We start from the raw sequence: 27788 nt of genomic DNA on the forward strand, positions 1-27788 counted from the left end.
GAAGCAGGTGCATTCACACGTAAGTGCTAATAAGAGGAACTTGTGCCAAGATGGCATCAGAACACTCCACAGAGATAACAAGGAACAGGCAGGTGCATCTTAAAGACGGGCAAAAGGACAGCATGATGGATAGATCTGTTTGAAACATGATCAAAGGGGAGACAGCACCCTAATGAGCCAAGGGGCTGTACCTCAATACATCAGTAGGGATGAGTAATCTGTCCTGTAACTGTATAAAAGTAGGTCCCGGAGTGCGCATCTTTGTCTGGCCTACGGAGCAGTGGATAGTCCCACCACTGACTGAGCTGGTCCATTGCCAGGGGGCACAAATTCGTAGTATGTCTTGTAGAGTCTACAGGAAACTATTACTGTGCTTCGTTGGACAATAAACCTGGCTTGGTTCCTTCGTACCTTACTAGAGTCTGTGGTCTTTGGAGGTTCTCTCGGGGTCTGCGGTGTCAGCGATCTGCGCAGAGCCGGGGCAGCACACAGAGGGAACACATACGCAGCTGACTGTTATCAGCATCGAACAAGAGCAGAGCACCACAGCAGTAGCTACTGCCAACAACTCCTTATAGAACATCAACATCTCCACCTTCCTGTCAAACCAACATCCCAGTCTTGTGGTTGATCCAGAGGACATGAGCCTGCTCCTCTTACCAGTACTATTAGGGCAAGGGTGAGTAAGGGTGTGTTGTGCATGTAAAGCCCTGAACAAACCCTGATGATCGGGGGGGGGGGGGAAGGAAAGGGGTCAATCTGATTTTTTCAGATGCTCCAGGGGAACCAATTGGGGAAATAAATCCTTTTAAAGGAGCAATTTGGGATGTAAAGTCAAGTACCCCAGAGAAGGAAGCTTTGGGTGCCCAGACATTGAGTGTTCTGGACTGGAGCCCGCTGCACGGGAGTAGTGTTTTGTCCTCATTCGGTGAGTAGGCTCAGGACTTATTTACCACCCGGTCTCAATACTGCACTGACTCATTTCCTTCCCAGGGTGCTCTAGCACTCTGACCCCACGGGCCCTGCTTCCAACATTATCTTCACCTTAGCCCAGGGAGGTGGCAGTAGCCACATGGTAAACCTAGCGACCGACACATGAAGGCCAAAGGGTCCATTAACTGCAGGCACCCTCCGGAGACACCAAGAGCCTGACGTTGCTGCATATTTAACCCAGGAGGGCTAAATCCCAGCTTCATGTGCTCGGAGCGCTCAGGCTCTGTGGAAGTCTAGCCCCAGCTGCTGCTGTTCAGTTTCAGCGTCTAGCATCCTGCAACAGCGTTCCTCGAGAGGCACGGATAGACGCTCCCTGCCCCAGGTCGATAGGCACAGTGGAAGGCCGGGAGGGTCTGATTTGAAGCAAGCCAGGCTTGAGGTTGTGGCCCAGTTTTGAACTACAAGGGAGCAACTCGTGTCAAGCATGCTCTTAAAACCGAAGAAAAGATACCCAAAGCTTAAGAGCTACAGCAAGCGCTGGGTTATTTACCCCCCAGCCCACAGCTTTAGTGCTAACGCAAGACAGCTCTGCCCAAGCGTTGCTGCTGCAGTTGGGGCACAGGCTAGACCCACCTTGCTAGAGCAGGGAGGGAAGGTTTAAGAAAGGGCTCCTCACAGAGAAGCTGAGTAGGAAGCAGTAGATTGGAGCCAATTGGCTCCAGCAACAGAGTTTAACTAGGACGCACATGACAGAAGCATCTGTTCTAGCCCCTTCTGCCTTCGTCTGTACTAACAGAGGAAGAAGAGAGACTCCTAATAGAGGACAGAGGCCTTGATTGATGGAGGGATATTTACTCCAAGGAAAGGGTCTCTTACCCGTTTGCTTCTGCAACCTCACATGGGTCATGCTACATGGAGAAACTGTGGGTACGGCTTCACTACCCACCGTATCAGTGCGTAGCAATCGATTTATCCGGAACTCCACCAGAGCGAGCGGCAGTAGCGCAGTCGACGGGGGAGCCGCGGCCGTCAATCCCGCACTGTGTGGACCCCAGGTAATTCGATCCAAGATACGCAACTTCAGCTACGCGAATAGCGTAGCTTAGGGTTACCATACATCCAGTTTTTCCCAGACATGTCCGGCTTTTCGGCAATCAACCCCCGTCCGGGGGGAATTGCCAAAAAGCCGAACATGTCCGGGAAAATGCCGGCCGGGCACTTCCCCTCCCACGGCTGCTCTGCTCCTCCCCTGACTCTTCGGCTCTGTTTAAGAGCCGAGCGCTACGGGCTTTAGGCAGCCCCCATACCTCCAGACCCTGCGCCGCCGGAGCCCGGGAGGGGAAGTGCCCGGCCGGGGGCGCAGGGTCCGGAGGCATAGGGACTGCTTGAAGCCCAAGCGCTACCGGCTTCATGGTTTGCTGGGCAGCCTCCAGACCCTGCGCCCCCGGCTGGGTGCTTCCCCTCTCGGGCTCCAGCTGCGCTGGGGAAGCGCCGGCCGGGGGTGCAGGGTTTGGGGGCTGCCCGGCAAACCGTGAAGGCGGTAGCGCTCGGGCAGCCCTTTTCGCATGGCTGGGAGTGGGAGGGAGGAGGGGGTGGAGTTAGGGTGGGGCTGGGGTGGGAAATGGGCAGGGGCAGGGCCAGGGCCCCGTGGAGGGTCCTCTTTTTTTATTTGTTAAATATGGTAACCCTAGCATAGCTGAAGTCAAAGTATCTTGGATCGATTTCCCCCTCCCCCCCCCCGTGTAGACCAGCCCTGTGAACATCAGGCCTAAGAACCTGTATTGTCCCTGAGTAGGGTAGTGGCATGAAGAACTCAGATAGGTCAGTCAACTACAATTTCCCACATCCCTGCATGTGGCTGGCTGCAGAGACCCTTGTTTGCCCCTTTAGACACAGGACCAGACCAAGCTTGTACAAAACTGCTTTAATCAGTACAGTTGGGAAAAAACAGGGTTCATTTCAAGTTACAGCAAAAAACCACCTGTGTTATTTGTACAGGCCCGAGTTAGAGGTGGCCATGTCCATGACAATCAGGTAGCATTCTATCCTGGGAGGACAGGAGACAGCTCTTTTCAGGTCTGTTTCAAGACTGGTGCCCTCTCCAAGGCGCTCTTTCCCAGCAGGAGAACAGTGCATCCTTCGGAGTCTAAAAGGAGGACTCTTCTGTTCCTCAAAAACCTTTGCCAACAACAGATTTCCCTCTAGCCACACTCCCACACTGAGCTGCACTTTGGTACACAAGGACGCTTTCTGGCATTAAGGCTTCTTCTTGGGTTAAGAAGGAGTGACCAGACTAGCAAAACACCCCCCTTTTCCAGTGCTTAGCAATTCCCAATTCAATCCCATCTTTTAAAACAGCTGTTGATGGAAAAACAAACTCCGGTGGCAGGTTCTTTAGCTTCATGCAACAAAATGGTTTTAGAGTAAAACCAGACCAGCCGAGTCCCTGAGAAACACTCCACATTTCTTAACAGAAGCTGCCCTGGCAGGGGAGCCTTCTCCCAAGATGAGAACACAAGGTCCATGGAGTCAGGCCTCAGCAGCCAGCAGGGGAAGGAGCAAAGAAATACACAGCTAGGAGGATGAAGTAGACCATCACCAGCACTGTACCTGGGGGAGTGAGAACCGCCATGGTTAGGAGCTAGAGGGCTGGAATCACACACACACACTCAGCAGTGAACAAGATTTGGGAAGGTGGGTTTTGCACTAGATGGAGCAGCTGCCAGTCTGCTCAGGACAGAATCTGGAAGTTCACACTGGGACAAGTGCTCCAGGTGGTGAAACCACACTGCATCTCAAAGTTAAGGGACAGTTTAAGCCCACATTTGGGAGCCAGGTAACAGCAGGTCATGACAAAACCCTCTTTGGAGCGGCTTCCTGTGGGGATTGAGTCATCTACCAGTTAGAAGAATCCACTTTGCTCCTGGATTCTACCACTCCTGGGACAACAGACATAAGTTCCAGTTACTGGGCCAGTTAACTGCGGACACCCACCACATCATGAATGATCAGGTGGTCTGGAACTTCTAGTGGGGAGATTAACACGAATGAAAGGGCCTCTCTTGACTCTGCTCCCAGGGTGAGATTGCAGTTAAGACTTTTTAAGCTTAGAGCAAATTGGATATGGAGTCAGAGACAGACATGGGACACAGCAATACCCCTTCTACACTGCCAACCCCTGTCCCTGAAGGAGACTGCTCAGGAAGCGTGGAGACGTTTGTGAGCGGCTATGGGAGGAGTTGTATAGGATTAAAATTCTCACGGGAGGAGAAGACTGGCCCACATGGACGGTTACCTTGGAAGTAGTCACACTTGCCATCCATGAAGATGTAGTTCATGAGAACCACGCTGAACATGCTGGAGTAGACATGGAGGTCACTGAAGACCAGTATGAAACCGGTAGGCTGTGGAAAGGTAGAGAGCAGCTTTTAAACCCTTGGCATGTCCGCCACGGTTACGCCCTGCAGGGACAGTCGCAGTGAATTCAGAAAACTTGTTCTGCCCATTTAGACAGTCCCAATTCCTTACCCAGAGACTCTTGAAAGACTGTTTTCCACCCACGGGCTATACACTCCACCTGCAGCGGTGTGGACAGCTATGCACATAGTACAAAAACCCTCACAGGAAGCTTAGTATTTTAAAGTCAATGATCAGGATAAAAAAAATGTATTAACCTGCCACGTTCCCAATCCCTGTTGGACAGGGGGGAAAAAGCCAGGTTTTCATCACTCTTGCTAATACGTGTGAACCAGAATCTCAGCTGTCCCATCTGCTCCCCTTTAAAAAGCTAATGAGCATGTTAGAGACAGTGAGGGAGTTAATTTGACTGTGCAGTCAGCCCACTGCTTGCGACACTGGGGACTAACGACTGGCTCTCCAAAAAATCAGAGATGCTGGTGGGGGGAACCACACCGTTCCTGCGCTAAGGCTCGCGTAGCTCAGTCGCACCATTTCTCCAGTACCTTTCGCCAACACTAGCACGATGTTCCTATCTGAGTGACCGTCCCAGGCGTGCAACCGTCCCGAACCCCTGCAACCAGGGGTACTTCCTCCTGCCCCAAAGCCCCAGTGGCCACTAGCAGAGTGGAGAAACCAGTAGGAACCATGAAGTCTGGCTCCAGCTCCGTTACTTACGTAGAAGATTGTGAAGAGCACCAGGATGGGTATCTGCAGCATGCAGACCTGGACAGCAATACAGCTCCCAATCTCAATACTAGGGAGGAGGAGCAGACACACCATCAATTAACCTGCCCTCGAGGCTTCTAACACAGCATTAGAGTTGTACCCCTCTCCAAGAGGAGGGGTTAGACCGCCCGCAGAGCCCCCCGGATCATCATCCAGTGCAGGCACCTTAGTTCAAGTGTGATAGCACCCGGCATTTCACAGACTGGCTCTTCCAACACCAGAACAGCAAAGATTTTTTTTGCTGAAGTGTGATCTTAAAGTAACTTCTCGCAGAAGTTTTTAGAGCCCAGCGTGGAAGAGGAGGATCCGTTTCATTATATTGCACTCTGCCCGCTCTGGTCGCAAGTTTGAGGGGGCCCAGCTTTCAGGAAGGGGCAGCGCTGTGTACCCTTGAGCAGTGCGGGAGGGGCATGTTCGATTTCAATAGGAAAAAAATGATTTTTTGGGATCAGTTTCCAACATGGGCTGCAGGCCAGGTAAATCCTGTCCCACGGACTCTACTAGGACACCTTCCCACCAAGGGACCAGTATGAGATGCAGTGCACCAAGAAATACCCAGCAGCACCTCTCAGGCTGGCCCTGCTTCGTGCATCTCCAATTGCTGGGAGGGGGAGATCTGGGATACTTCACCCTGGAGTTTGTAATGGGCCGTTTTAGACATTTAAGGCTCTAGGAAGACTGGACCCGCTCTGCTTAAATAACCTGAGACAAGGAGCAGATGGCTTTCCCCTAGATACCCTCCTGAGAAGCCAAGACTTTATTACAGCGAGCAGTGGAGAGCTACCGACACCTCCACGTGGAAATCCACTGCTGGCCAACACTGGAGAGTCACTTGGTGCATCAGATTAAGTGGTCCCCACGGTCAACTCCGGACAGGGGCAGCTCCTGGGTGAACTAGAGCACTAGGCACATGTCCCAACCTCTCAGATCATTAAAGGGAGTTTCCTGCTAGGGAACACGGTGACCAGTTCAGCATCTATCCACTTGCTCTATTTGAAGCCATGGGCTAGGACTAGCCTCTGGCAACTCACGCCAGCTACTGCAGAAGCCCTGCCAGGTTCAGGGGACTCACTCACCTCAAGCTTAGGTTGTTCTGCAGGGCGAACTGGATTCCATTGACTAGCTCAGGGAGCTCGGGCACCATAGCCAGCACGGTCACCCCAATGAAATACTGCCAAGGAGAGCAAGAGAGTCATCACAGAGCTAGTGAACGCCACAGCCACGCCAGGGCTGCTCTCTGTGGAGCAGCGAGCTCCCGTTACCTGTAGCTATCCCTCACCCATCCCTTCCTACAGAGACCGATTTCACAGCCTTTCAGAACATTAGCTCCTTGGGGGAGTTGCTATCCTAGAGTGGGCATAGAGCCGAAGCAAAGGGCCCCCAGGGGAACAGGGCATGAAGTCGTGTCTCCATGGGGTTCTACGGAGCATCCTCACATGGCAAGTGCACCCTTCAGAAATGCATCCAACCGGAGGGGATACTACATGAACAATGGTGACCAGCTCGAGTCCCCCCCTGCCCTCCAGGGGTGAGAGCACAGACTGCTATCTCTAGAGGCTATTTCCCCCTCCCCACCTGGCAGGGCAGGCACTCTGGTACAGAAGAGAATGAGATAAATTCATGGAAGATGGGTCCATCAATGGCTACTAGCCAAGACAGTCAGGGATGCAACCCCAGGCTCTGGGTGTCCTAAGCCAACGGTTCTCAACCTTTCCAGACTCCTGTTGCTCCACCACCTATGGCGGAAGCCAGAGCCCCACCGCCTGCAGCGGAAGCATGTAACTTAGCTTTGCGGGGCCCTCTGTGGTGTGAGGCCCCAGGTAATTGCCCTGCTTGCCACCCCCTAAGGCTGGCCCTGCACTTGCAACCCCCCTAAATCGGTCCCTTGACTTTCCTGGGGGTTGCAACCCCCAGGTTGAGAAACACTGATCTAGAGGAATTGCTGTACCCCTGGAAGACCTCTGCGTACCCCTAGAATCATAGAATATCTAACTCCCTGCTCAAAGCAGGACCAACTCCAACTAAATCATCCCAGCCAGGGCTTTGTCAAGCCGGGATTTAAAAACCTCTAAGGAAGGAGATTCCACCACCTCCCTAGGGAACCCACTCCAGTGCTTCACCACCATAGAATATCAGGGTTGGAAGGGACCTCAGGAGGTCATCTAGTTGTACCCCTGGTTGAGCGCCATCGTCCTAAGCCTGACTGCCAGAAGCTAGGAGTAGACACCAGGAGATGGATCACTTGATGATTACCTGCTGTGTTTCAGAGGGAATGAACATCTGGCATTGGCCACTGTCAGAAGACGGGATACTGGGCTAGATGGACCATTGGTCTGACCCAGTCTGGCCGTTCTTATGATGAACTAGCCTTCCTGGTCCGACACAGAACATTCAGTGCACTCGCCCCATTCAAACCCAGTCATGTGACTAAACGCTGTCAACTCTCCCGTGACGGAGCCGGAGGCTTCCCCTTCAGAAGTTCGGGCGTCAGCAACCCCGGCTTGCCTGCCTGTCAGGGAAGGGGCCAATGCAGGGAGTAGAGACTGAACCTCATGGGAGCCTCATGAAAGGGAGCTTGAAAACCACCACAGCCCAGCTCTCTGCAGAGAGAGAGAACTTGTTGGTTAAGGCCTGTATTAAGTCCAGGTTTTTCCTGGTAGTCACGAAGCAGCCCCAGATCCAAACCTACCAATCAACCCGGTTACATGGCCCATCGGCCGAGTGTCTGGCAAGTCCTTTAACTGGGGCCGTCGGGCTGGATTCCAAAGGAACGCCGTTCATCGTGAGATCGGCATCGGGCCCTAGAGCCTGATCTGGGTTTGAGGCTTAGCCCCATGTATTCCAATCCAGGCTTTACGGGGCTACTTCTCCATGCCGCTGTGGTTCCCTGCAGGGTGGTGCAGCACCACAGGCCTGTGGACCTGGGCAGGCAGAAGGCTCCTTACCTGAGACACGGTGGAGTTCGTGAGGATGGGGCTGATGTGCTCGGTGGCTAGGTCAGCGCAGGCGGACATGCACAGGGTGGAGAGCAGGAGAATGATCAGGGCCCTGCAGCGGGACCAGTGGACCACGGCGCTGTGATGGTGACCGGGCACTAAAGAAAGCCAAGAGGCATGTGAGCAGAGACCCCCCTAGGCACAGACCTGGGCTCAACCATAGGAACAGGCCCCATCTACCCATCCCCACTCAACTGCTGCAGCCTCTTGACATGATCAGCTGTCCCTGGGTTGGTCCTTCCAGGGAAAGGGAGACATTACTGCCCAAGCTTTGCTCCCCATGGGTCTCCAGTCTGCCTTCAAGGTCTGGGGGTTAAAGCCCCTGCATCCACCCACTGCGCTACTGAGGCACTTCCACAGCACCCCAGGGCAGGTTCCAGATACCAGGTCCCACCCCCACCTTGTGCACAGAGCCAGCGGCCAGGCCAGGAATAGAACCCAGGAGTCCTGGCTCCCAGTCCCCTGCTCTGGACAGCAGAGCGCACAGAATCCATCTCTCTGTACTGGGCCAGAGGAAAGGTCAGCCCAGCGCTCTGGGCCGGCCGCGGTGGGGACTTACTGTGGCAGTCGCTGATGTGAATGTCGTAGATGTGCGAGTGAGTCTTCAGGGTGAAGAAGAGGCCGATGAGGTAGGCGGCAGGAAGCACGAGGGACACCGTGTACACCAGGGGCCTGCAACACACCAGAGCTGCAGGGAGCTGGACGGAGAACCCCCTGCTTCCCCCCTCCCAGCAGCTCCTGGGAATTCGTCTCTGGCCCTTCCCCAAGGGGGGGCGGGGGGAGGGGCTTGCTGCCTTTGGCCAGGCTGGTTTCAGTCACTCTACAATGACTGGGGGCGGGGGTCAGAATATCAGGGTTGGAAGGGACCTCAGGAGGTCATCTAGTCCAACCCCCTGCTCAAAGCAGCACCAATCCCTAACTAAGACGGGCGTTACTGTCCGTGCCCCCCCCCGGCTCGAGGTGCTCAATCCTCAGGGCTCTGGCAGCCTCCAAAGCCAGTTGGCTGCTAGATGGTTTTTCCACCTGATGTCCACCAGAGGCCCTTCCCCGCCCGCTTCTCTCCACTAACCCTTGGTGTGCCAGGCCTTGCTTTTGCAGCCACCCAAGGGGATGCAGCAGATGGGGATGGACCTCATCTCACACAAGCGGCCCCCGAGGGGGCTAAGAACACCCTCCCTGGCCAGGAGCCCTGCACGCTGAAACAACTTGCTGGAGAAACCCAGGGTCAGAGTGGCAAGTGCTTTACACAAAGGAGTTGGCAGAGCAAGCAGCAGTCAACAGCTGAGCTGGGCCATGGGGAGGGAGCCCTAGGAAGGATCAAACCTTCCTCACCCACAACGCCCTGTAAAGAGCCCCCCTCCCAAGTACTATCCGATGGGAATCGGAAACTTGGCCATTACATTAACATCTCCATGCGGCACCGGGTCATCCTGCTCTAGCATCAATGGCGCTGCAGAGATAATCGGGCCCTGTTGTGTCCATGGCTGATGGGACTTAGGGCTGGGGGTTCAGCTAAGAAGAGAGCAGCACGTGTTCCCCAGACACTGGAGACAGTCATTTCCCCCCAGGAGACAGGTATTAGGCTACAGATGAGACTGAGACCACATGGGTAAGCCAGTGGCAGAGCCCAGGATCAGCCCCTGCTCCCGTAGGGGAAGCTGGCTTGGACCTCCAGACAAAGCACCGAGAGAAGCATGAAAGCAATGGAGCGTGGAAGGTGCTTGGGCATCCCATTAGGGATCATCACAGCTCTCATGTGCTTCTTTAGTGGGGCCAGGGCTGATCCACTATGTCCAAGCAACAGGACAGACGGTGAGGCACTTACTGGACGTGTTTGTAGTACAGGGTGCCATTGTTCTCCATCTGAAAAAACAAGAACCACAGGACCGTTTGGTTGGTTCCAGCAACACACTGATCTAGTCTCACATGCTCAGCGTAGGACGGTTTATGAATGGAGATGATACACCGAAGCCATGATCTCCACGCTCACCCCCGTCTCCCTCCCCACAGATGCTAGGGAACAGCAATTCGTTCGTCAGACTGGAGCAGAGCCCCACGCAGTGACCAGGAGAAATGAAGGTTACTTACCTGTAAACTGGTTTCAGAGTAGCAGCCGTGTTAGTCTGTATCCGCAAACAGAACAGGAGTACTTGTGGCACCTTGGAGGCTAACATTTATTTGAGCATAAGTTTCGTGGGCTACAGCCCACTTCTTCGGATGCATAGAATCTCTCACACACACACACACACACACACACACACACACACACACACACACACAGTTGCCCTACCAACTCTAAGAGGCTAATTAAGATGAGCTATTATCAGCAGGAGAAAAAACACAAAAAACACTTTTGTAGTGATAATCAAGATGGCCCATTCCAGACAGTTGACAGGACGGTGTGAGGATACTGAACATGGGGAAATAGATTCGAGTGACTGATAGGAAAGACAGAGGTACTGCTGAAACTACCCTGGAGACGGGAACAGAGTCCTAGCTGAACAAAGACTGAAGCGGTGCCTTGCCAAACCCTGCATCCACCAGCAGCCAAATCCAGAGCCTAGTGCTGACTGGAAGCGGGCACTGAAATCCAGATCTCAGCAACTGGTGCCCACCTCAGCTGAGTGAAGGAAGCAGCCACAGCTCTAGTGGAATCTGGTCCAATTGAAGCAGGGACGGGAACTTTTTCTAGCGTGTAATACTCAGCAGTAGCCTCGGAGGAAAGCGTGTGCCCTCTGTCCTTAGCATATGAAAAACTGAAACAGTCTTGAGGTTTTATGAAGACTTAGCAAGAGAGGCGTCTGACGAAGTGGGCATTCACCCACAAAAGCTTATGCTCCAATACTTCTGTTAGTCTTAAAGGTGCCACAGGACCCTCTGTTGCTTTTTACAGATTCAGACTAACATGGCTACCCCTTTGATATATGAAGACTTAGTTCTGTCTGAATAACAGGTGAGAGCCCTTTTAGCATCCAATGTATGGAGGACAGATTCTCCTTAGAATGTGGCTTGGTTGTAGGGAGTGAAAGTGAATACAACTGACTGATTTAATCGGAGGGGGAAGAAATCTGATGTCATCTTTGATAAGACCAGGTCTAAGGATCAGGTCTAAAGATTACCTTGTCCTTGTGAAAGGTGGATCAGCCATGAGTGCATTCAGTTCACTCATTCTCCTGGTGAACTTAATGGCAATAATGAAGGCCTTGAGATAGTTAAAATGATGAAACAAACACTCCGCCAATGGTTTGATCAGAGATTGTTTCAACGTGGTCACAACCAAACTGAAGTCTCAAGAGGGCAGGGTCTAACAGGAGGCTAGACATTTGATAAATCTCTCAAACTTTTTAACCAAAACATGAACAAAGCAGCCATCTACAGTCAACTAAGTAAGATACATGGAGATGGCTGCAAAATGGACCTTTAAATTATGAGTTATGCAACCCTTGATTTTTTTCCCTTTTCAAAATACATTAAGCATTGACGAAATGAAAACAGAGCTAGGAGAATCAGGACTTCCTCTGCATCCTTGCCTGAAATCTGGACCACTTTAGATGGTAGCAATTTCTGGTGGACCATTTTTTAAGAGTTAACTAGTATGTCCTGCACAGATGAAGAACACAAGTACAGACTGCAGGTCCAGGTGAAAAAAAATCCTGCTCCCCAATTGGGACAGGAGGCAGAGGGAAGTGCATAAAGACTGCCAGATAGCTGAAGGAGATTGTTAAACCACCTGCCGAGAGGCCAAACCAGTGCAATGGAGTATCATCCTGGCCCTGTCCTGACGTGTCTTCTGCACCAAGGGAAGTCGAGGAAAGGCATACATCAGACACCTCCTCCAGTGCAGCAGGAAGACATCAGAGAGAGAGATGTTCCCATGACTACACTGTTGAACCTTACTGCGAACAGGTCCACAACACCTAGAAGATAAGGTCTGAAACAGCTGATCCTTCAGGAGCCACTCATGCATTTAGGAGCGGTCTCTGCTGAGGCAATCCCCATTTGTTCTCCCCAGCCAGATATAGGGCTACAGGACAAATGTTGAGGCAGAAACACCTCTGCGCACAAGGGGGTGGAATGAGCACCCCCTGCTTGTTGAGATGTTGCATTGGCGGTGTAACGCTCATGACTGCCTGCACACCCTTCCCTTGCAGATGAAGAACACACTGAGACAGATGAACTGCTCTTAGTTCCAGTACACTGATGTGCAATGTTCTTTCAAGACGACCAGGACCCCCAAATTGTTAAGTGACTCAAGTGCCCCACCCCTGACCATTGATGCAGCTGGAGTCAACGTCTGGGATGGACCCATAGAACTGAACTGCACACCCTTGAGCGGGTTTGTCCTGGCTGGCCACCAGTCTAGCAAGACCACGACATTCCAAGACATGGTGATCAACTGAAGACTGTTCCGACTTGAACTGTAGGCCTGGGACATCCAGTGCTGAACAGGTCTCATTCTCAGACAGTCAAATGGAGTCCTGTAGGTAGTGGCTGCCGTAACCCCCCATGAGACCCAGGAAGAACTTTATCAAAGATTCAAAGTTGCCCTACACAGAGGATAGACATTTCTCAGAATGAGACAATCTGTCCCCAGAAAAAAACTCTCCCTTCCGAGTCCAGTATGGCACCCATAAAAGAAATCCTGTGTGTAAGACAGGATAGTCTTTGGGAAGTTGAGGAAAAATTCTAGGTCTAAAAGGGGGGGGGGGGGGGGGAAGTAGACCACTTGTGGTGATTATGGGGCTCAATGGGCCCTCGCGCACAACAGCTATCAGTAGCCAACTCTCCAGGTAAAGGTAAACAAAAATACCCTGATTCCTCAGATGTGCTACCACCACAGACAGGCATTTTGCCAATACCCTGGGTGCTGTGGAAAGGCCAGATGAGAGCACCCTGTACTGGAACTGGTGCCCGGCCATCACAAACAGAAGACTTCCAATGGTTTTGTCAAATCATGACTGGAAATATGCATCTTTTAGACAGAATCACAAGCCAATCCTTGACCAACAGGGAACGGATTATGGAGGCCAGAGTCAGCATATGGAACCAAAAGCTTCTAGATGCTCTTAAAATTGGGAATTGGCCAAAATCTTCAATTCTTTCTTTTGCACCAGAAAGATAACCTGGAGTAAAAACCTTGACCCCTCTAGTAAGCGAGAGCCTCCTTGACAGCTCCTACCAGAAGCAACTTCTCCATGCCTGCGAGGATTGCCTTGTGAAAGGGGTCCCTGCAGAGGGATGGGTAGGGGGAGTTGGGAGGAGGCAGTCTTTCCAGTTGAATGGCATAGCCCTTTTCCATGATCTCCAAGACCTGTTGGTCTGATGTAACCTGCTTCCAGGTGTTGATGAAGTGGGCTAGCCTGCCTCCAAAGGAAACGGTAGAAGAGAGCTGGTTGGTTGGTTCTTGACTCTCAAAGATCTCACCAAAACAGAGGGTGGACTTGTCTGGGATGAGGATGCGGGGCAATTTAGATTTGGAACCTTGTTTGAAAGGCCTCTTTCCAGAATGGCTCTGTGAGGCTGCACATTGTTGACATGTGACTGGATGACTGAAGGTTGGGGTAATGCTGCCTCCGGTATCGGCAAGAGGACTGGAGGGCCTCCTTCGAGTAGATGGCATCGACCCCAAAGATCGAGCTGTTGATCTCATCTCCTTTAATTTTTCCAATGGTCTTTTCACTGAAGAGACCCTCCACTCCAGAAGGAAGCTCTCCCAGCTGACTTTGAGCGTCCATAGGTAGGAGGGGAGGATCAAAGCCATGCATGCCCCTGATGGTCACAGCTGACGCCAATGCTCTGACATCAGAGTCCAAAGCATTGAAGGAAGCCCTGAGGGAGTGTCTAGCTACATTCTGACCCTCCAATAAGATGGCGTCTACCGGCTGTGTCCTGCCATCAGGCAAGGCCTAGAGAAAAGCAACACTTCCTCCCCACATAGACTGAATTGGTAATGGGCCAGAACTGTCAGATAATTTGCCACCCTAACACTGAGGGATGAGGAGAAGCACCACCTTTCTCCCACTTCCCCCACTGTAGCTGTCCAGACCTCCTGTTGCTGGCAGCAGCCACCACCAATGAATTCAGCACAAAAGCAGGTATGGAAGTAAGATTCCCTTCAGAAATATAGTTAATTTGCTTTTAGAGATGGGCTGTCAGTGGGCCACGCAGAGGTGGCTGGCCCTCATAACTCATCCAGGATGGGCAGCAATATCCTACTCTTGGCAGTGGCACGGAGGATGTAAGATATGGAGAAGTCTCTTCCTCCAGTACTGCAGGGAGGTTCGAGTGGACACCCTGGGATGCTTTAAGTCATAGAAATGCATAGCATCCCCAGAAGGCGAAAAGGCTGATGCCACCCCCACATAGGTCACAGCCTCACGATTAGGTCCTAAAAGCTCCTGTCCAAAGAGAGCAGCTCTCTCTTCATCCCCCTCAGACTGAGTCCCAGCTCTCACTGTAGCGTCAATGGAACTGGGGGAGCAGGATCGGAGGATCCTGGGCTTTCAGATTCTTTGCAGATGAAGTGTCCCCTCTCCATCCACGTGGAAGATAAGCTGGAGAGGACCTGTGGTGGTCCCCCACTAAGGCCCCAGGACTGCCAAGTCTGCCCTACTATTGGGTGTCAGGAACATGCCAATAGGGGCTGGACCAAAAGGGTGGTCAGAACCTCGCTGCAGGTCAGTTCTTCCTCTATCCTCCTCCGGGAGAAGGTCCAGGTCGGGACCCGAGAAAGCGTACCAGGGATAGTAACCGATGCAGAGGGAGGAATGGGGATCCTGCTCTTTGCTGAGGCCCTGTTGGAAGCCTGAGAGGAGGGATGAGAAAGGTCCAGGGAAGAGCCAGCGGGATCCAGTCTCTTCTTCCTAGGAAGTGACGAAGGACAATCTTGGAACCAAGGATACATGCCTCCTTTCAGGAGCCATGCGCCTTGCACCAGGATCCAAGGCATGCACCAGAACTGTGCGGAACTGACAGACTGGATCAGGAAACGACTGCAGAGCCAAAGGTTTGGCCACAGTTAGATCCGATGGCCCATGTGAGCTCCTCTCTTCAGTGACTGAAGCTGGAGGTGGAACAAGTCTCTGCTTTGGAACTGTTGTGGCCTTATCAAAAATCAGATGGAATCTGCTAGCAGTTCTGGTTCCCACGTATCAGAGTTCATGCTGGCTGTCTTGCTCCTATGTGGCTTTTTCCTCCGTCTCAGATGCTGCGGCACCGAAGACACTGATGGTCCTAATTCAAAGGCACTGCTTACACCCATCTTCCAGGCAACTGGGACAGACTCCAGTCCTGCAGCTGCAATGTTAGGGTCAGATTGCTGTGAGGCAAGTGGTACTGAACTGGTCCTCGACCTTTCTTCTGGAACCAGAACAGTGGGATCCAACCACCCAGCCCTCAGTTCGGCCACACGACGCCTTGGGGCTTGACTGAGGGCTGCCGGAACGGAGTCCAGCCCAGACAGGGGCTGTTGCTTCTTGGAACCCTTCAGTCGGCTGGAAGCGGGAGGAGGCCACCAGGACAAAGGCTGAACATTTAGACTGTGAAGCTGAAGTCTGAACGGATGCAGAGGGTAGTGTCGAGGACTTCCTGAAGCAGAAGGAGTTGCAGATGAATTTGAGGAACTATTGTGGTCCTCAGACCCTCTTTCTGGAGATTGGGCACAAGATGGCAATAGCATGGGATCGGAGACTCAAGCTGGGTTGAGTTTGCAGTTATCAAAAGGATTATTCTCCCCTAAGTTAGCTGGGCAGGCTGGAGACACTGATCTGGAATCTCACAGAGCCTTTAGAGTCTTACAGAACACTTAGCTCCCCAAGAGGAAGCAAGGAGTCTGGGTGCATGCAGTGGAGAGAAGTGATCAGATTAATAAGAGACCTCCCCATTCCATGTGATCTCAGTATATTCTTTCCTCAGCAGCCTCAGGATGCAAGCGAGGAATTAGGAATGCCAACTACCAGAAGCTAAGAACTGGACCAACCTGCTCTGTAACTCTGGCTGGCACACTGGAGTGTTTTGAGTCCTGAAGGTGCACACAGAACACCCTCCACGCACAGCTCAGTCCTCAGTGATTAGTTACCGCCGAGCACAGGAAAGTCTAGTCAGGAGTGACCACCAATGCACCACAAGGAGTTGGCCTGTAAAGATGCAGACCTCCAAGATGCCTCCACCCTAGAGGTGGCTGCATTTTGGTGTACAGGACCAGTAGTTTTGTACAGCATTTGTGCTGTCCAGAAAAGCAAGGCCCTCCTCTTCTTCTTGAGCAGCTGCCTGCTGATCAGGAGTGCAGGTTTTGCTAGTTACTTGAATTCAGAACATACCGTACACCAGGCATCACAGAATGTCATGGCCTAGCAGGGGACACCCCACCCCCAACGGGGTCCTTCCTGTTCCCAACCCCACCTGGAAGCCTCTGTAATGCACGAAGACCACCCATGTTGCAGCAGCCACCAATCTCACCTGGAGGAGTCACTGATTTGCAGAGAAGTCTGGCCCTTGTCGGCTACACCCTGCCCCCATCAAGGGGACAGGCACTGCTAAGCAGTCATGGGCACTGCAAGCATGAAGAGGCCAGGGGTCAGGCGGTAGATCCCCTGTATGGCTGGGCAGTGGTATCTACAGGTCACCAGGCCCATGAGATGTGGCCTGTACAAGAGCGAATACATGTAGGTGTCCAGGGTTCCACCTACCAGGTCAAAGTGGCAGTTCTGGCAGAGGTAGTGTCCCGCTGGACTCTGGGTAATGTTCTGGCATTCACCACAGACCAGCCTCCCATAGACTTTGGAGAACAGAGTTGGAGCAAACACACCTGTCAGGGGAGAGAAAGGTGGGTTGGAATGGATCCGGGGGGTTTCACACCACACCGTCGGCTAACACTGGCGACGAGACCCAGGGCAAGAGGAAGAGGGTGCAAGAGACACCACACTTCCGCTGGGAAGCTGATCAAGACTTTGGCCACATCCGGCTGCAGAGACTGAATGAACTGCAGAGCACAGAGTCCCACTTCGCTGCGGGCCAAATAAGTGCCGATTCTCCTCTCCAGCAGCTGGCTAAGAGGAATTCCCGCCTATCCCCCCTCCATCTGGCCACCATGCCTGGAGACGGGCCATTAGGGAATAACAGTCCCTTTAATAGGTTGTTCCCAACCCACCAGAGCCCAAGAACACACATCCTCTGTCCAAGGAACAGTACACGCTTCCCCACCAGTGTGCTCTGACCATTCCCCGAGGGCCCCACTCCCTACACAAGAGTAGAGTTTGTGTCTATTCAATCCCTGGCTTTTTGATAAAAGGCAACACATCCTGACTGCATGGCCACTCTGAAGTGGACACCTGTCCGCTCCCAGGACCTAGGCAGAGCCAAACCCATTTTATGCCAGCCAGCTGGATGGAAGTAACCCCCCTAGGAGTCAAGGTGTCCAGTACCCAGGGGAAGTAAGAGGGGCGATACGTCCTGCTCAGGGCACCCCACCTCTAGCTCGAGGAGCTGCTTTATGCACAGGAGGGTGTCCCACGCAGCTCCCTGGAACTGTGGGCACCTCCCTGCAATGATGGGCTGTGAGCAGTGTGCAACTCCAGACTGTCCCAAATTTGCAATGGGCGCTGCCAATCGAAGGGACGGAGCAGAGATGGAGCGCCACAAAACCAGCCTGAACCTAGGTCATAACCCCCAGGGGATGTGCACAGGGTACATTTATCCCTCAAGGCTGGAGCCCTGCAGCAGAGCCAGGCTTCACTGGAGAGGCCTTGAGATCGGAAGATGGGGACAGCCTGTAAGAGACAGGCATGGTCAGTGCATGTGGCCAACACGTTCAGGTTAGGAGACGGTGCATTTCTGTCTCATTTCTGTACCCAGGACTTCAGCACATGGCCAGTTTCTTGCTTACCTCCCACGGAGAGGAAGAGCAGGGCAGAGCTGACGCCTGCCGATCTGCTGTTAAACCTCTGCTCCTGGTGGCGGATGCCTCCAATCACCATGCACAAGCCCTTGAAAGGAACAGGGGACGCTCAGTTATCACGCCTGAGCCTTGGGCCGCTTCAGCTGAGGTGCATTTCAAACGGCAGAGGTGGGCAAACTACGGCCCACGGGCCACATCCGGCCTGCGGGACCGTCGTGCCCGGCTCTTGAGCTCCCGGCCGGGGAGGCTAGACCCCGGCACCTCCCCTGCTGTCTCCCTCCCCTGCAGCCATGCCGCCGCACAGGCTGCGCTCTGGGCGGCGGAGCGGTGCGCTCCTGTCGAGCAGAGCGGCAGCGTGTCTTGCTCCGGCCGGTGTGGCAGCCAGACATGCTGCTCTGAGCAGCATGGTAAGTGGGCCGGGGGGGTTGGATAAAGGGCGGAGGGTCCCAGGGGGCGGTCAGAGGACAGGGAGCGGTTGGATAGGGCAGAGGTTTGGGGGGGGGGGGTGTTGGATAAGTGTGGGAGTCCCGGAGGGGGCCTGTCAGGGGGCGGGGCAGTCAGGGGACAAGGAACGGGGGGGAGCTGTGGATTGGCTGGAGGTTCTGAGGGGGGCAGTGATGGGGTGGGAAGTGGGAGGGGGCAGATAGGAGGCAGGGGCCAGGCTGTTTGGGGAGGCACAACCTTCCCTACCTGGCTCTTCATACAGTTTTGCAACCCCAATGTGGCCCTCTGGCCAAAAAAAAAGTTTGCCTGCCCCTGTTCTAAGAGGAAAAAGGTCGGCCGGGGGCGGGGGGGCGAGTCTGATGGCAGAACTACCAGAAGCTGCCCGCTCCGACAGCGGAGCCCGGAGCACAGCCCCAGGCCACGAGCCTCCAGCCAGACTCACCGGCACGAGGAGGACACAGCCCAGCAGGGTCCCCGTCAAGGCCGACTTCACAATCTCCTCGTAACACTTGTTCCCTTCCCGGGAGCCCTTGATCAGCGCCGTGATGTAGAAGGTCAGCTCTATGATGGAGCCAAAGGAGGCATTCACCACAGCCCCCACCGCAAAGTTACTCTGAGCTGAAATACTAAGTCACACGAAGGCAGGGGGTTAGTGAGCAGAGGGAGGCTGGAGACAGATCCTGGGTGGAGACAATCTGATGGATCATTCAGCGTGAGCAGGAGAATTCCGGCTACTGGTGCAACCTTCTATATTGGAGCCACCTGGCTCCCAGCCCTCACAAAGGGACTTTAGGGCACGTCTGATTGTTTTAGGGAGGGTGCCGCCGTCCTCTACAAATCTGTTCCCCAGCAGGGCTGTCGTTACGCCCCTTTGTGCTGCACGCTCAAGCTAAACAGGGCAGCACTGAAGTGGAAACCCGAGGACCAGCCAAGAGCTGCTGGAAGTGGGGTCACGTCAGTGGCTCTGCCCGGTGCTGGGGGTCCTGGGCTACTGGCTGTGCTGCCGCACACGTGGCTGGACAGCTTAGCGTCATCTTGGCAAGCTTTCCTGCCGCGGATACCGCATGCAGCCGCCCTTTCTAGAACAGCCTGTGGGGTTAGTGTAGGAGCAGATTAGGGTATTATGGGGCCCTGGGCTAGAGCAAGTGGGGGCCCCTCCCCACCCATTCCGCCTGCAGTCCCCCCCCTGCTCTGTCTGGCACTCCAGCCGGGGCTTGCCCCACTCCGCCTGGAGTGCTGGGCGGGGGGGTGGAGTGTGACAAGCCCCTGCACCCCAACTGGAGCAGGTCTGGGCCCATTTTTCCAGGGCCCCCAGGCATGGGCCTTGTTGGCCCAGTGGCTAATCCGCCGCTGCGTAGGAGGGCTCCATATTCCACCCCAGAGACAGCAGGGGCAGGGCCTGGATACAGAGCGATGAGCCAGCTACACACAGTGACATTCCACCGGGAGTCCAAGAATCCCACGGGGAGCTCATGCCTTCAGCTCGATTGCACAGCCTGCTTTGCCACAAGAAGCCCATGGCCTATCACAGGAATGATCTGCTCAAGTAGCAACCAGGACCCCTCCCAGCAAGGAGGGTGTGAGATTCGGGGGGGAAGGGGAGGGGGAAGAGAAGACAAGGAGAGTCACGTTTTGCCCTGTTACGCCGTTCGCCGGCGAGATGTCACAATACAGCTTCAGAATGGGGAAGGAGGGGAATTACACAAGAGAGATTGTTTTGAACCCCAGCCCCCTGCCGGATGTGGGAGAAGGCGTGGCCTCACCTGGCGATGGCCATGCCGATGTAGTACGAGAGGGGCATGATGGAGAGCAGCGAGAGGGTGAACTTCACAGGAGAGCTGGTGAAACGATTGTGGCTGTCGACGTAGCCCAGAACCAGAGTCACGATCACGAGCGGCAGCAGGTCTGCGCGGCGGCCGGTCAAGGGGCACTTCCCGGCAATGTTGGGGCACCCATCACGAGGGCCAGAGCGCCTCGCCCGGGGATGTGCTTTGCCTCCACATCCCAGGAGGCAGGTTAAATAACCTGGGCAGGAGAGTCCATGTAGATGGACTGAACCCAGATCTCCCAACACCCAGGCTTGGTCCTTAGCCATGAAGCCAACGCTCACGTTTTTCCTACTACCTGGCCATGCCTCATTGTCAGAGAGCGCAAGTGTCTGCTGAGCACATGTACAACGCTCGCACCTCTGCCAGCCTCCATCCAAGGCAAGGTCCTTCTCCCCTAACCCCGCACTAGGCATGCCAGCTGCTGAGAGCTGGCTGAAGGATTGCCTTGAGCTCATCAGGGATGTGTGGAGAACACCAGAGCACAGAGGCTGCATGCACGCCTCTGCAGGAGGTTCCTGTATGTTCTCAGGGCCTCCATATCCCTTCTCCGCCCCAGGGGAGCCCTGGGCCGCCCAACCCGCGTTACCCAGCAACACCGGCGTTTTCCCAATGCTGGCACTGGACCCAGGCAGCCGTCTGAAGGATACTGACAGCGAAGACGTTGATCCCATCCACGGCATATTTGTAGTAATAGGCATTGACGGCCCGGTAGCAGCACAGGACCACTTCGGCCTCCAGCGGCACTTCTGTCTGCGGGGTCAGAGAGCCCAGGCGTTAGGGTGGTTTCTAATCTGCAGCCAACCTCACTATTCTCGGCAGTGCTGGGAGAGATGTCTCCAGCTGAGGCTGCCGAAAGCTTCCCATTTCATGGCGTCCCCCAAGGAGGGGAGGATTGTTCGGACAAGGGGAAATGTCAAAGGATTTGCTGGGCTCTCCCCTGCCCTCCTTTGTGGGATGGAGGCACCTTTAGCGAGGGTCTTATCAGAGCCGCTTTACTGCGCCAGCCAGAGATCCGGAGCAGGTTGGTCTGGAACCCTCTGTGCTAGGCACGTCCACTGGCTCAGCCCTGCGCTCACCTGCACCAGCGTTGGGAAGGGGACACTGCGGGTGGCTTGAAGCCGACCATCCTCCAGATCGCCCTGCTGGCTGCTTCCCCACCAGGCCAGCCTAGCTCTGCACGAGAAGAAGCCAACCCACCCAGCCCTTCCGCAGCTGCTCTGCCCGCTCCTACGTCCAGGAGGTTGGGAAGCGGGGCACTGAGCTAAGATGAACGCTCCTCCCATGCAGATGGTGCTGTGGGCAGACTGCTCTCCTCACCCAAGTCTTCCCAGTCCAAACCCCCCCGGTACAGGGATGGGAAATGTTAGCAAGTAGTGGGCCACTCTCCACATGCCAGGCACCCCCCTCCCAAGGGGCAGGCAAGAAACCTGTTACAGTCACTGTGGAGCCAACCTTCCTCATCTGCTGGATGTGCACGTGCTCGGGGGCCAGGAGCAGGACTTTGGTGATGGTCCGAGCGTTCATCTTGGCAACGGGGATGATGAACACGAAGAGCCAGGCGATGAAGCAGACCAGGCCGTGGGCAAGAGCGAGGACCGGGTAGCCCAGCAAGAGCCAGATATAAGTGTTGACACGCCGCTGGTGGGAAGAACGAAGGAAGGGCTGCGTGAGCGGCCAAGGGGAGTACCAAGCCAAGGGAAGACGCTTCCAATCAGAAGCCGTCGGGGCTGCCCAGCGGATACTCGGATCTGCTGGGGCATCAGCACAGACCATTATGCCCATGGTTCAGTTATAGGGACCGTACAACTGGAGACCACCTACTGGCATCCTGTTCCTCCATCTCCTGGCCCGGGTAGTATTGGGGCCAGAGATTCAGAAGCCAGAGACGTTTCCCTGCTGGTTCTTTCCCATTCCGAGAGGGTATTCGGAGTGCCGTAGGACTGCACTGATAGGGACCCAGCAGCGTGAGCCAAGCCACAGCTGATCCAGAGTAGGAAGGGTCATGCCTATCTCCCATCCGCTTGTGGGGGCATTTAGAAGAGGAAGGGGACCCCAGCGCCTTCTGGCCTCTCTGCTGAGGGAGTCAGAAGCAGGCACCTCCTGGGCCGATCGCTGGGGAGAGGTTTGTGCCAGACTGAGCTGTCCACGCCAACAGCACAGGGAGCAGCTAGGGATGGAGCGTCTCCGACTCCTCCCTCCGCCCCATGCGACACAGGCGCGGGGTACACGGGGAAGGGGCCTTACCCAGTGTGTGGCGTCCGCACGGCTGCCGGGCTCCTGCGGAGGGCCGGGCGCCATCTCATGGCGGCTGAGCAGAGGGGTGCTCTCCTTCGCCTCGTTCACCTCCGAGATGACTTCACATTTGTTGAACTTGATGCTGCACTTTCGAGAGTACGTCCTGGTCTAGGGGACGGGAGAGCAGGTCTTCAGAGAGGGGCAGAGATTTGGGGCCGGGGGGAGAGTATGGGAGGGGACATGGAAGGAACCTCCCCCGAGAGGCGGAGATGACTCCGCCAGGAGCAGAGCGGCTTTCACTTCTGCAGAGGCTGGTACTGGAGGCCGAGGCTCAGGGCCTGCTCCAGCTCCCTTTGCCGTTTTACAGTCGTTCTCTGCAGGTCACTGGATTGCTGCCTCATGCCCCGAGCTGCATTAGGCACCTAGGCAGGGGGATCATTCCCAACATTGGCCCCTTTTCTGGCCAGGATGTACGGGGCAAGCAAGCCAGCTTCCCCTGGAGAGGGAGGGGGCAGGGAAGAGTCTATGCTCCTGCAGTTTTGTCAGCCAGTTGGCTGGGGATCCCCAGTTCAGAACTGGGCAGCGACAGGAAGCGGGTTGCTCATTTTCCACCCCGCCGCGCCCCTCTACCTTCTGAATCACTTTTCCAAATGGCCAGAGAAAATACCCAGCGAGGTCCCAGCACAGCTTCCCTGTGGGGAGAAAGGAGACGGCAGTCACCCCCGGAGCTGGGACGTTTCCCCTTGCCCGGCCAGGCGCTCCCTCTGAGCCAGAGGCAGCGGAGGGGGATTATGGAGGCTGTCCTGGGGGATGGGATTTGCCCAGGTGGAAGGGAAGGTGACCTGCCCTCAGTCACCATGATGAGTGCTGGGTGGAAGGAAGCTCACGGCTAGCTAGGAAGCGCTCCTGCACTTTAGCCTGGCTGTTTCTGGGGAGAGGCGAGGCAAGACGGACAGGGTCCAGGAAACAGGATTCTTGCACCAGAAGCAAACTCCCTGCAATAGCTGCAGAGCTCAAATGGGGGCAGAGCATCCTTCAGGTCTTTGGTCAGGAAACACCGACTCCTTCCCCCAACAGTTCACCCTGGGGCTCCTGACGCAGGGCCACCAACAGCCTTTAGGTCAGGGGGTCCTACTACCCACCAAGAAGGGAAGAGGAGACCAGGCATCCAATGGAAACGAAGAATTACCCAGGAAGCCCATCCCATCCCTTCTACCGCCCTCCCTTGTTGCACTAGGCTGCCTAAGCCTTTCCGGGGCCCTTGAGAATAATAAGTGAAGTCCCAGTGGATGGTGGCCCTTGGCCTTTTCATCCACACAGTGACCGATTAAAACTAGCCACCCCAGAAGAGAGGAAACACCATTTTACGGAGGGGGAAGATGAGCAGGGTTCGGTGATTTGACTTCATGCCACAAGGAAAGTGTGATCACAGCTGTCGGAGTAGAACCCAGGAGTCCTTGCATTCAAGTGGTGACATACAACTTCTCACACATCCACGAAGAGAAGATAGAGGTCTGGAGGCAGGTTTGGGAAGCAGGCTTTGGGGGAGAGTGGTCTCACTGCAGCAGGGTAGTGAGATTTGTCCCCTGGATGTTTTAGGTAAGAGTTTCACAGCAAGTTCTTTTTCTGCCTACTTATCATTTGAGAGGGATGAATCTTGGAAGTTGTGCTCACTGCCTGAAGAATTAGAGGGAACTTTACATTTCTGCTTTTAGGCAGCTGCGTACCTTAACGTAGGAAATTTCACCAATACAAGGTTCAGGCCAGCCAGCCGGCCATTAGATCAACTAGTCTGACCTGCTGCACAACCCAGACCAGATTTTATCCAATACACCTCTACCCCGATATAATGCCACCCGATAGAACACAAATTCGGATATAATGTGGTAAAGCTGCGCTCCGAGGGGGGCGGGGCTGCGCACTCCGGTGAATCAAAGCAAGTTCGATATAACGCAGTTTCACCTATAACAAGGTAAGATTTTTTGGCTCCCGAGGACAGCGTTATATTGAGGTGGAGGTGTAATTCCTGCATCAAACCCAGGAACTTGTCCTTGAATTAAAGTGTCTCTTTTAGCAAGAGACTCAGTAATGAGTTAAAGACTAAGTGATGGAGAATTTACCACATCCCCAATAAATCTGTCCCCATGGTTAATTACCATATATACTCGATCATAAGCCGGTTCGTTTATAAACTGACCCTCCCCAAGATGGATAAATAAAAATAGCAATTTTTTTTATAACCCGTTCATAAGCCGACCCTATAATTCAGGGCTCAGCAAACTTTGGCTCCCAGGCTATCAGGATAAGCCGCCGGGGGGCTGAGATGGTTTGTTTACCTCGAGCGTCCGCAGGCACGGAGGTAAACCTAAGTAAACAAAGTGTCCCAGCGCGCCAGCTGCTTGCCATGACAGGCTGGGACAGCAACTGGTGGGGAAATTTTTTGGTGGGGGGGAAGAGAAGCTGGGAGGTCAGGGGAGTAACCCCTGTGACCACCCCCCACAAGACCCCACCCCTAGCCAGGGACCCTCACACTCTCCCCATTCCATCCCTTCCCACCTTATCTGGGGAGGGCCAAGGGAGATGTCTCCGGCCTGGCGGGAGCTGCTCCGGCAGGCTGGGCAGCACGGCCGCAGCCGCTCCGGCGGGCCAGACCGGACAGCGCGGCTGCAGCATGTTCCAGCGGGCTGGGCCAGGCGACACGGTCGCGGTGTGCTCCGGCGGGCCGGGTGGCGCGACCACAGCCTGCTCTGGGGGGCGGGGCCGAGCGGCACGGCTGCAGCTGCTTCGGAGGCTGGGGGGAGAGCAGTGTGGCCAGAAGCGGAGAGACTCTGGCCCCACCTCTTCCCTTCTCGCGCTGATGGCTGGGCTGCCTCTCCTTGCTCCCTTTGTCAGGGGGAGGGGCTGTGTCCCACCTCTCCCTCTCTATAACCGTCCATAAGCCGACCCCTTTCTCTGGTGCTTCCCTTTTTTACTAAAAAAGTTTGGCTTCTGAATGATTATATACGGTACTAAAGGGCTGCAAGTTCTCAATCACCCGGAATCAAAGTTATTGGATGTCTTACGTTGCCTCCCTATACCTGGTGTTGCTCTTGTTTTCCTCCCACAGATGTGATCGAACGCTCTAAGGCGTGGGAAGAATTCCATTTTCGTTGCGTTTCTACAGCAGCTAGCACAACAGGGTCTATGACCTGGGCTCCTAAGCACTGCGGCAATACGTTATTAACCTAACACGCGGTTTATTGTAACCCAGTGTTCCATGAGAACCGAGCTGGGTCTAAGAAATGAAACGGCTAGCACAGATCACTGGCAGGGATCGCATTGTGTGTGTCCGGTGCACAATGGGCCCTGGCTTCTAGGCCTATGATAATACACCTCGCAGTTCAAGAGTCTCCGCAGAACGCACCGTATGGAGCTCCCAGTACTGTGAGGAACATCAGGGCAGAAACCAGGAGATAGAGGAGGGACAGCCACCATCCAAACAGCAGCAGGTAGAGGATGTTCCCACACGTGACTGTGGAACCTGGCAAAGAGAAGATATAAGGATTGAGGGAGTGACCTGTGGAGAAACTAAGGGGTAAGTTCTGACGAGCCCAACTGAAGGCTAGCCCAGTTGGTTTCGGAGTCATCAAGTCTAATTCACCAGGACAAAATTCTGGGTAAGGAGCTGGATTAGTAGCCCTAGAGACTGAAGTCCTGCTTATCTGCTAGATGTGTACAGCTGGGCTTGGGAATCCAATCACTCCCTCCCCACAAACAAGTGAGGAACACTGCCTGACGGATGAGGCGGCTAAGCCCCCACGCTGCAGAATTTAAGCACTCCCTTTTGGATGTTCCCACTCTTGTATCTACAAAGCTAAAAGCCTGCAACTGTGATGTGATGCCGTGCAGTTTTCCAGAGTCTGCAGACAGACTTCTCTGGTACCTCGGCTGCTGCTCAGCTCAGCTTTGCCCAAGCAGCCGCAGGACATTAACTGGACTCGGGTCTGTTTGACTGCTGCTATTCCAGAGCCCTTAAAGCAGCAGTGGAAGAGTTGTGTGGATTTCACTCTGCGACTGAGAAGAGGTGGGAGACAGACAGTGGCAGAAGTGGTTCATGAGTAAGGAGGATTCTTCCCCACCCCCACCCCAAGGCGGAGAGGGGAAGTTAGGGTAGCTGGGATGAGAGGAAGAGCTCTCTTCCAGCATAAGAACGACCATACTGGATCAGACCAATGGTGCATCTAGCCCAGGATCCTGTCTTCTCATAGTGGCCCATGCCAGATGCTTCAGAGAAAATGAACAGACCAGGCAATCGCGTGATCCATGCGGTCATCCACTCCCAGCTTCTGGCAAACAGAGGCTAGGGACACTCTGAGCATGGGGTTCCATCCCTGACCATCTTGGCTAATAGCCATTGCTGGACCTATCCTCCAGGGACTTATCAAATTTTTCGAACCCTGTTACAGTTTTGGCCTTCACAACATCTCCTGGCAATGAGTTCCACAGGTTGAAAGCAGGCAGGCTTTGTATTTCAGACACCTGATAGCCACAGGCAACAAGGGGGGAAAAAGCCCCTGATTAGGATGCACCAATAGCACCCCTCTTTCTCTGTAGCTGGGGGACTTTTGTGGGGAAGAAAGAGGGGTCTCTCCTGGGCGGTGACCTCTATTTCTGCAGATCTCTGCTGCCCTCTTACCATTTTTGTATCCTCCTCTGGCCAAGGAACTTAGCTCCAGGCTAGTAAGCCCCCAGGGAGTTCTTCTGAGCTCCAAGGTACAGCATGGGTAGCACCACCACCTCCCCCACAATCCCTGCCACTGTCTTCAACCCTGGCCCAGAGGGAACTCCGCTAGGACAGGAGAGGTGGCCATCTGCCCATTCCGTTCTTGGCTTCTCTGCTGAGACTGCCAAGTAGCACCAGTTTTGGGGACTCTTATTCACTAGGAGAGGGACCAGGCTCATTCCCAGTTCACTGTTTGACTTCAGAAACAGGAACCGCACGAGTGACGACGCTCGTTACACGAAATTAAAGAGAACAGTCACCAGAGGGAAATGCCTGCAAGTTACATGACACTTTTAAAATAGCCACCATGAGAAAGGATCAAATTAAACGTATACCCCAAATTAACAAACAGTCAGAAGGCCAAGAAATGCCACCATGGCTAAACAGAGGCAAAAAGGCATCCTTTAAAAACTGGAAGTCAAACCCTACTGTGGAAAATAGAAAGGACCACAAATTCTGGCAAATCAAGTATAATTAGGCAGGTAAAAAAAAAAAAAAAAAAAAAGAAA

The 27788-nt window shown here is 54.2% G+C and overlaps 1 protein-coding gene across 1 annotated transcript in view; it reads right to left on the reverse strand.

Annotated features, from left to right (window-relative positions):
* Positions 1–2842: 2842 nt before the first annotated feature.
* LOC101943326 (uncharacterized) overlaps positions 2843–27788 on the reverse strand; it is a 39925-nt gene continuing 14979 nt past the window's right edge. Inside the window, exons 5-20 of the mRNA XM_065552263.1 lie at positions 25921–26037; positions 23148–23209; positions 22527–22685; positions 21735–21920; positions 20930–21032; positions 20217–20358; positions 18896–19079; positions 17998–18097; positions 16802–16920; positions 9940–9977; positions 8674–8786; positions 8064–8212; positions 6195–6289; positions 5068–5146; positions 4229–4337; positions 2843–3543 (exon numbers count right to left, since the gene is read on the reverse strand). Of these exons, the coding sequence (XP_065408335.1) occupies positions 3470–3543; positions 4229–4337; positions 5068–5146; positions 6195–6289; positions 8064–8212; positions 8674–8786; positions 9940–9977; positions 16802–16920; positions 17998–18097; positions 18896–19079; positions 20217–20358; positions 20930–21032; positions 21735–21920; positions 22527–22685; positions 23148–23209; positions 25921–26037 (1829 nt within the window). The 3' untranslated portion in view covers positions 2843–3469. The remainder of the gene's footprint in view (positions 3544–4228; positions 4338–5067; positions 5147–6194; positions 6290–8063; positions 8213–8673; positions 8787–9939; positions 9978–16801; positions 16921–17997; positions 18098–18895; positions 19080–20216; positions 20359–20929; positions 21033–21734; positions 21921–22526; positions 22686–23147; positions 23210–25920; positions 26038–27788) is intronic.

Source organism: Chrysemys picta, chromosome 1 (assembly GCF_011386835.1).
Source record: "Chrysemys picta bellii isolate R12L10 chromosome 1, ASM1138683v2, whole genome shotgun sequence".
Classification (NCBI taxonomy): domain Eukaryota; kingdom Metazoa; phylum Chordata; order Testudines; family Emydidae; genus Chrysemys; species Chrysemys picta.